The following is a 9,009-nucleotide window of genomic DNA, read 5'->3' on the forward strand; positions in this document are numbered from 1 at the left end:
AGTCCCCAGGTCTTGCCACACTGCTGGCCAACTAGGTCTTCCCCCATTAGGAATAATTTTTAAATGTTTTTATTATATTCTGTATTTTTCAAATTTTCTTCCAAATAGACACTTATCAGAAAATCAAAAGAAAAACATAGACAGCTGGATATTAGTCCACCAAAAAAGAAAGCAATCCCAAGTACCAATCTCCAACGAGCACACTCAGATACTGTCCCTCCAGAGAGGGGCCTCTTTCTTCATCTACTGTTTGGATGACAGACATCAGTAGAAGTCATGCTGGTTTCCAGAATTGTTTTCAATCATAGCTAAAAAATGCCACAAAAACCATACTGAACTCCTGGCATCCATAGGTACTACCAAGTGGATCAGTGCTCAGCCTAGCACATGTTAACACAAACACCTCAAGGATAGGTTTTATAATGCCAGTGACAACCCCATACCAGATTCAGCAGGCATTCTGGGAACTGAGGTCCTGGGCCCAGACCACCACCTAGCTTCAGTGCTCAATTGCCAAAAGTGAAGGATTCAGCCGGATATTCGGTGGAGATATTTTTAGGGGGCTGGAACATCACTAAGGATATCAGAGTGGACACTCATTCATGTAGCGTCCCCTCTACATGGAGCTGTGGAAAAGATATATACCAGTAGATGGTTACGCTAGGACAGCATTGGTCTTCTTGTTAGGTGCTATCAGGTCAATTCTAACTCATAGCTACCCTATGCACACCAGAACGAAACACTACCTGGTCCTGAAACAATCTCACAATTGTTATATTTGAGCCTATTGTTGCTATCATATGTTAATCCATTTTGTTGCGAGTCTTCCTCTTTTTCATTGAACTTCCATTTTCCCAAGCATGATTTTCTCCCGGGACTGATTCCTCCTGACAACATGTCCAAAGTATGAAAGATTAATTCTTGCCATGATTGCTTCTAAGGAGCATTTTGGCTGTATTTCTTCCAAGACAGATTTGGTTGTTCTTCTGACAGTTCATAGTACTTTCAATATTAGACAGTACTAGCAGTATGCTTTTCTAGCAACATGTTTTTGGCACTGGAAATAAAAGGCCAGGCTCATTAGTTGCAAATACACTGGGAGCCTTGAAAATCAGTCATAAGCTTGGTCTTGACCCTTTGTCTCCTGGCCAGGGAATGGCCTAGGGGACCTATTTGCCAGACGTAGCCCCTCTTTCACAAAAGAGCCTGAGGACTTGGGAGACAATAGAATGCTCCAAGATCCTGTTGCCTCCACATACTTTCCACTCATGCATTGCGAGCCTGAGGACTTGGGAGACAATAGAATGCTCCAAGATCCTGTTGCCTCCACATACTTTCCACTCATGCATTGCCATGGAGGTACGGCAGGGTTGCTGGGCAGCTGACTGGTGGTCTCCTATGCCATCTCAGCAAGCTAATGCTTGGCCTGTGGAGGAACCAAGGAGATTTCCATAGCAGGGAGGCTTCCTCTGCATTCTCACTCTATACTGCTGAGCTCACTCACATCCTGGCAGGCCCCAGCACCCAGCAAATGCTTCCACCGCACTTCTCACCAAGGTGTGACAAGTGTACCTTGGCAGATGTCCTAGCTGCTTCATCACCCCACCTTATACCAAGTACTCTGAGTCTCCTGATACCTTGGGTACAGTTTTGCAAGCAGGACATTTGCAAGCACGACATTTGCAAGCACCCAAGGGTGTGCATTTCTGACTCTTGTGCTGGTCCTTGGATTCCCTGCTCAGCCAGTCTGTCCCACCACCACCACCACCACTCCCCGCTCTAATTCCCAACCCAGCTTATTTGTGAAAACCAAACATGGTAATTGAATCACCAAGCACCCATGTCCTGATTCTGCTTCCCTCCAGCCACACCTCCCAGTCTTCTCCCCAATCCTTTCATTGCCACCAATAAGCAGGCCTCCTTCTGCTCCCTCCCAGCACTAAGCCCAGCCCCACCCCACCCCCACTGCACCAATAGCCCATCCCCAGGGCCCATTGCTGGCTCTGTGTTTTCATTTGGATCTGAACAAGTGTCATGTTGTTGTTGTTAAGTGCCGTCGAGCCGGTTCAGACCCATGGCAACCCTGAACAGGGTTTCCGAGGCTGTAAATCTTTATGGGAGCAGAAAGCCTCATCTTTCTTCTGCGGAGCAGCTGGTAGTTTCGAACTGCTGACCTTAAGGTTCGCAGCCCAATTCATAACCACTACACTACCAACAAGTGTCATAGCCTTGGCAAAACAGTACCTGGTCACCACTACTGCAAATGGTCCTTGCACTGCTACCTGAGTTCTTCTGTCTGGATAGTGTTTCTTATTTCATTTATCACATGTAAGCTCCAACAAGCAGTCCTGGTGTGGCACTGCTGATTACATGCGCTGGACTGCAAGGTCGACAGTTCAAGCTCACCAGGCGCTCCTTGGAAACCCTATACAGGGTTACTGTGAGTCCAAAACGACTAAGCAAGAATAGTAACAACAGAGCTCCAGCCAAAGTAAACTGCTGGTACTTGAGGACCTAGCAGGACAAGGCAGTTTCTGGAAGGCACGTAGCAAACACTGGTAAATTAATTAAACAAAGGAATGAATAGGTCATATGTTCTTCAACAAGTAGGTCTTGACTTGAGTCCAACCATGAGAGAAAGGACCAGGTCTCTCAGGGGCTAAGTTTGGTCACTTTTTGGGAAGTCAGGGAGCCATGTGTGTAGAGCAAACAAAAATTATGTGGGCTGACTTGTTCTGCCTGTTTTTAGCACAGAGGTCAAGAGATGTGGCTGTGTCAGGAAAAGTGCCTCATGCTGTTTTTCCCATTTTTTATGAAATATAGGTCTCCCACAAGTAGAACATGGCAAAAGTTGAAGAACTCCACCCACCCATCTATCTATAAATTCGTCTTAGTCATGTAGTGCTGCGGTAACAAAATAATACCAAGAGTGGCTTTAACAAACAGAAATTTACTTTCTCAATTTGTTGTTAAGTTCTGTAGAGTTGGTTCCGACCCACAGCGACCTTATATAGGGTTTCCGAGGGATGGCTGGTGAGCTCGAATTGCAGATCTTGAAGTTCAAACCAACCTTGCAGTCCAGCTCATTAACCCACAGAGCCACACCAGGACTCCTTTCATAGTTTGGTGGTGATGGTGGTTATGTGTCGTGGAGTCGGAACCGACTCATAGCGACCCTGTACAGGGTTTCCAAGGCTGTAAATCCTTACGGGAGCAGAAAGCTTTATCTTTCTCCTGCAGAACAGTTGGTAGTTTCGAACTGCTGACCTTAAGGTTCACAGCCCGATTCGTAACCACTACACTACCAGAGCTCCTTTTCATAGTTTAGGAGGCTAGAAATCTGAATTCAGGGTGTTAAGTCTAAAAGAAGTCTTTCTGTAAGTTCTGGGGGAAGAGCCTTATCCCTTCAGGTTGTTTCCTGGTTCCTTGGAGATCTCAGTGTGGCTTGGCCTCAGTCTCACGCTGTCCCCTCAGTCTCTGCTCTATTGCTGATATAATCTTTTATATCTCAAGAGACAATGACTCAAATATATACCCTACACTAATCCACCCTCATTAACCTAACAGAGACAAACCATTCCAAATGGGTCCATGATAGTTCTCTACTGGTGTTATAACAAAAATACCACAAGTGGGTCGCTTTAATAAACAAGTTTTATATTCTCACAGGATAGGAGGTTATGAGTTTGAATTCAGGGCACTATCTTAAGGGGAAGGCTCTTTGCTAAGAGGAGAGGTCTTTGTCTCTTTTCAGCTTCTATTTCTCGGCTCCTTAGTGATCTTCATGGGATATTGATTGGCATTTACCTTCCCTTATCTGTGCTGGAGTCCTGGTGTTGCGCCATAGGATAAACATTCAACCTCAAGGTCTGTCTGAACTTCAAGGTCGGTGCTTCAAACTCACCAGCTGCTCCTCAAAAACCCTCTATAGGGTCACTATGAGTCAAAACCCACTAGAAGCCATGCAACAACAGCATCTGTGCTTGCTTGATCTCTTTTTGCATCTAAAAATAGATCAATTTAAAACTCACTCTATGCTAATATTTCCACATTAAAATAACTTATCCCCAAATGAAAGTAAAACCACAGGTATGGGGATAGAGTTTATAACACATATTTTAGGAGGCCATAATTCAATCCATAGCACCACCCAACACCAATCTAAGCCACCCATCCACTCATCCATCTATGAAGACAACCATCTAGCCGCCTACCCATCTAGCTACCAATTTGTCAATCTACACTGAGTATGTACCACATACCAGGATCTGTAGTTGGAGCTATGTAGAATAAAGCTTTACCAGGCTTGCTCCTTGCCTACAGGACTCTCATCAAGTGATTAGATTTGTCCCCAGATAATTCCAAAAGGAGACACCACACAGGGGTCCCAGGTGCCACAGGGATTCTGGGTAGTGTAGGGCAAAGAAAAGAGGGATATAGAAGACAGTCACAAAGGCACAAAGGATAGCACCAATCTACTTACAAGTAAGAAGGCAAATGAGGTCTGAGGACCACTGTATGATCCAACTCAGTTGGGGACAAGTGGAGAAGGCAGTCAAAGACAGTGGCTGGCCTCAAGGCTCAGGCTGAGACAAGCTTCTGACACCTTGAGGTTATGTCTTGTCCAGTGTACCCACTATTTGGGAAATGCAGTCTGCTTTACTTTAACACCTACACTGGGAACAACCATAAGTCTTGAAAGCATCTCAAGGGCAAGAACATGGGAACATCATACAGGTCACTGTACCCACCTACCCCTTCCCCCCACAGTGCCTGGGGGAAACAAATGTTAGGGATACTCACCAAAGGTATTGGGGTACAAGGGTGATGGGGACCCATATGGGAGGCAAAGAGAAAAACTAAGTATTCCTAGGTAAAAGGAATCTAAGCTGAGAGTTCCCACTAATATCAGTGCTCATGTCTGCTTGTATTTCTCTTTCAGAATTTTGTCTCCAGAACTTTAACTCAGGTGTGAAGCCAGGGTTTCCCAAAACAATAAAAACCAACGACCCAGGAGTCCTCAAAGCTGCCAGATATACCGTTGAAAGATTTAATAACAGAACAAATGACATTTTCTTGTTCAAAGAGTCCCACATCAACCGAGCCCTGATTCAGGTGAGGGTCTAGATTTGCATTGCCAACCTCTTGGGGAAATCCTAGATACATGCTGCTGAAGAGTCAGTGTGCTTATAATCCTCTGTATTCTAGTACACATATCCATGCCAGAATTGGACACCAATGGCCATCAACAGCATATGTGGGCACTAACCTATGTCTCCCAGAGTCATGAAAAAAGTGCCCTGCTGTTCTCTTACTCAAACCATGTTCCTCCTGGAAGTGATCTGGTGTCTCAGCACATGAGTAGTAGAACCAACAAGATGGCAGAAGTTGCTAGGAGGTCAGGAGGATGACAGTAGAAAGAAAATTTCCACGGGCACAAAGCGAACCAGACAGTGCTCTGTGTCCACAGTGTCCACAGCACTCCAGAGTGCTTGGCACCCACAGCTGAACCAGTCTTGCCCGACTCCTCACTTGCAGGACAGCCTCAAAGAATGTCACATTCTTTCACATAGCTTTGGCCCACACTGCTCCCTCCTCCTTAGATAATTTCCCTTTTTCTGATAAGCCTAGACCCCTTCATCCAGGCTCTGAAGGAATGCTCACATGAAATCTGAGGCCTTTCCTATCAAGACAACAATCTCAGACCCTCAAGGATATTCCAGCACCCTTCATGATTCAACTCTGTGTCTCAGATATACACCAAGAACCTGACCCTGGTCAATGGCGCCAAGGATCCTGTCCTTTGTCAGGACCAGGGCCATAATGCAGCCACTCCCATCATAGCTAAGAATAGCTTCCAGGATATACACTTCCAAGAGTGTGTGGGTACATAGATAGTGAAAAAAGGAACACACACAGTCCTTCTCCAACACTAATATCCATTACATATTACTAATGATTACCTCTGTGTCATTGGATTACAGGTGACTTTTACTTCCTTATTTTTTGTGATTTATAAACTTTTTAAGAGTAACCATAGTTTTATAATTAGAGAAGCATATTGGGAAAGGCAGTCCTATAAATCTTTTCACAAAACAGCATTGGTAACATGTCACCACTCTAGGGTCCAACTCCAAGGCCTCAGAGGTTCCCTGCCTTCTCTGGATAACTCAAGTAGGAAAAGGTCCTCTGTGAGTAAGGACAGGGAAGCAATCCCTCTGGAGCTTAGTGATGTTGGGGAATATTTCATTTTATTTGGTAGAGAAGGATTAGTTAGAAGTAAGAATGAAGTAAAACAAGCATTCCCCACAGAGCAGTGTGGGAAATCTCTATGCGTCTTCTGCAGTAGATAGCATTGGTCCATGGTGGGTCTCTGTGGCCTGGGTTCAGTTGGTATGCTACAGGAATGGGTCATGGAAGCCCCAGAGCCACCTGGCCTGATGTTGCTCCTGAGTGCAGGGCTCTGGACAGAAAGGAGATGTCCTAGTGCAAGACACAAAGCCTACATCACCCAAATTCAGGATGGAGAGCAGCCCTGCAAATGGAACTGAAAACATGGTGGAGGGAAGGCTTTGGAGTCCCAGCAGGTCTCCTTCCGGAACTCAGGGCTCTCATTATTCACAGGAGAGGAAAGACTTGCCCCCAAATCCGAAAGGCATTTCTGATAAATCATTCAAAGATCTCTCCCTCTTCACATCTTTCGGATACCTTCCCAGATGCGCACCTGTTTATCATGTGCCCTAATGTCACCTTCTGCTATTGGAGGGGTAACAGGACCCTATCCCTTTCTTCCCTTCAGATAGTTAAAGGTCTGAAATACATGCTTGACATGGAAATTGCAAGAACTACCTGCAAGAAAACCAGGCATCCCAGTCTGGACAACTGTGACTTCCAAACCAACAACAGCTTGACACAGGTAAAACAAAGGTCTCTCGCCTTCTCAGTCCTGCTCGTTTCCTCCCTGCCCCACTTCCCAGGGCTCTGAGAGACACTCCTTCCATGTATCGGACAGCCTGGTCTCCATGCACAATCTACGTTATTGGTAGAAAGTGGAAGTGGAAACTCTTCCAAGAGAACACAAGAGTAAAGGCTGTGCTATCTTTTTTCTCAGACTACCTGCTTCTTTGGGGTCCTGGTATGACACTGTAGGATAAGCACTGGACCACCACAAGGTTAGTGGTTCAAATCCACCAGCTGCTCTTCAGAAACCTATACAGGGTTGCTGTGAGTCAGAACTGACCCAACGGCGCATAACAACCACCCACTTCTTTACTCCCCAAGGGTCACATGTTGTTGTTGTTGTTAAGTGCCGTCGAGTCGGTTCCAACCCATAGCAACCCTGTACAGGGTTTCTGAGGGTATAAATCTTTACGGGAGTAGAAAGCCTCATCTTTCTCCTGCAGAGCAGCTGGTAGTTTCAAACTGCTGACCTTAAGGTTCGCAGCCCGATTCGTAACCACTACAGTCACATATCCAGGAATAAACATGCAGGCTTCCGAGGGAAGAAAGTTGAGTGTAAGATAAATTTTGGATAATTCATAAATTCTTCCCTCCCCATACATATATAGGTATATGATCTATAGCTCTCCAGATATGTTTGCCTATCTGACTAATAGATACATAGAACACAAAAGAGCTCAAATGTAGCAAAATTTCACAGGCTGTAAATATAGGTGAAAGGTATGGGAGGGTATGTTAAAACTGTTTGACTCTCAGGTTTCTAGTTTGTAGGTGAATAGGTTCATTCCAAACAAAACATGTTTAAACATGTAATCAGTGGATGGCTGCAGACAGGTTGTCTCAGTAATATATTTGTCTTAGCCTTGTTAGGGTTTCTTCAACAAAGAGATCCAACAAAACAACTTCTGAGGGGTTCTGCTGGACCAATTCAATTCAAAGCAGAGAAGTCAGTTCAGGTTATGGTGACTGCTCTTTGGGACCCCAAAGGAGTAATCTTGATGGATTTTCTTGAAGGATACAAGATGACCACAAGGGTTTAGCAATACGTTTTAAGAAAACTGAAAATTTCACTGGTGAGAAAAAGGCCAGTATAATTAATTGCATGAAGAAATTTTTTTCCCATCACAACAAAGAACTTACAAATTTTTCAAGGGTAGCAAGAATTGTCCTATGAGGATCTTATTGGAAAATCCTACCCCATTTACCCTACTGCCCTGATCTTGTTGCCCCTTTCTACTTCTTTTTGTTTCAAAAACTCAACATTTAAACAAACAAACAAACAAACACACAATTTGAATCTCTCATGGCTGACATTTTGACATGGTATAAATTGGAGTGTGGAATTCTTTGGGGAAGTGTTAGAAAGATGGAAACATCATCTTCATATGTATTCACATGTTGTTGTTGTTGAGTGCCATCGACTTAATTCCGACCCATAGCGACCTGACTTTGCAGTTCGGGGCATTAAACAACAGAGCCACACCAGGATTCCATAGATCGACACAGACAAAGGATAGGTCAAAAAACAAATGTCACATCTTGGTATATTGTGTTTAACAAAAGTTTCTATGATTTTGAATCAATAGTTTTTTTACTTACTGTTATATAATCTTGAAACATCTTTTTCAATTTTTATGTAGTTTTCAAATTTTCCACAAAAACCCCAACAAACTTAAAGGGGGGTGGGGGTGGCACATAGAACTCCTCAGTGAGGAAAATGCACAGTGGCCAATTCTGCATACTACAGAGGCACTGGGGAAGTTAGGGGATGTGTATGCCAGGAGGTTGCATTCAGTTGTGACCTCAGCACAGGTCAAGTGACCTTCAACTGTGCTCCTCTGTTTACAGACATTCAGCTGCTACTCTGAAGTCTGGGTCGTCCCCTGGCTCCACAAGTTCACGGTGCCTGTTCTCTGCTGCCAGTGACATTCTTATCTTCCACAAGACTGCAGCTGCAACAAGCATGTGCTCATCCTCTCTGATCCTTTGTCACAACTTCATTACTCAGCTACCAGACACCCTTGTTGTTGTTGTTGTCAGGTGCCATCG

General features: G+C 44.5%; 1 protein-coding gene across 1 annotated transcript in view; it reads left to right on the forward strand.

The window, feature by feature from the left end:
• Positions 1 to 8,886, forward strand: part of CST7 (cystatin F (leukocystatin)) — a 15,591-nt gene extending 6,705 nt beyond the window's left edge. The window contains exons 2-4 of the mRNA XM_006860756.1: positions 4,943 to 5,115; positions 6,800 to 6,916; positions 8,809 to 8,886. Of these exons, the coding sequence (XP_006860818.1) occupies positions 4,943 to 5,115; positions 6,800 to 6,916; positions 8,809 to 8,886 (368 nt within the window). The remainder of the gene's footprint in view (positions 1 to 4,942; positions 5,116 to 6,799; positions 6,917 to 8,808) is intronic.
• The last annotated feature ends 123 nt before the right edge of the window (positions 8,887 to 9,009 follow it).

This window comes from Chrysochloris asiatica, unplaced genomic scaffold (genome assembly GCF_000296735.1).
Source record: "Chrysochloris asiatica unplaced genomic scaffold, ChrAsi1.0 scaffold00039, whole genome shotgun sequence".
NCBI classification, from domain to species: domain Eukaryota; kingdom Metazoa; phylum Chordata; class Mammalia; order Afrosoricida; family Chrysochloridae; genus Chrysochloris; species Chrysochloris asiatica.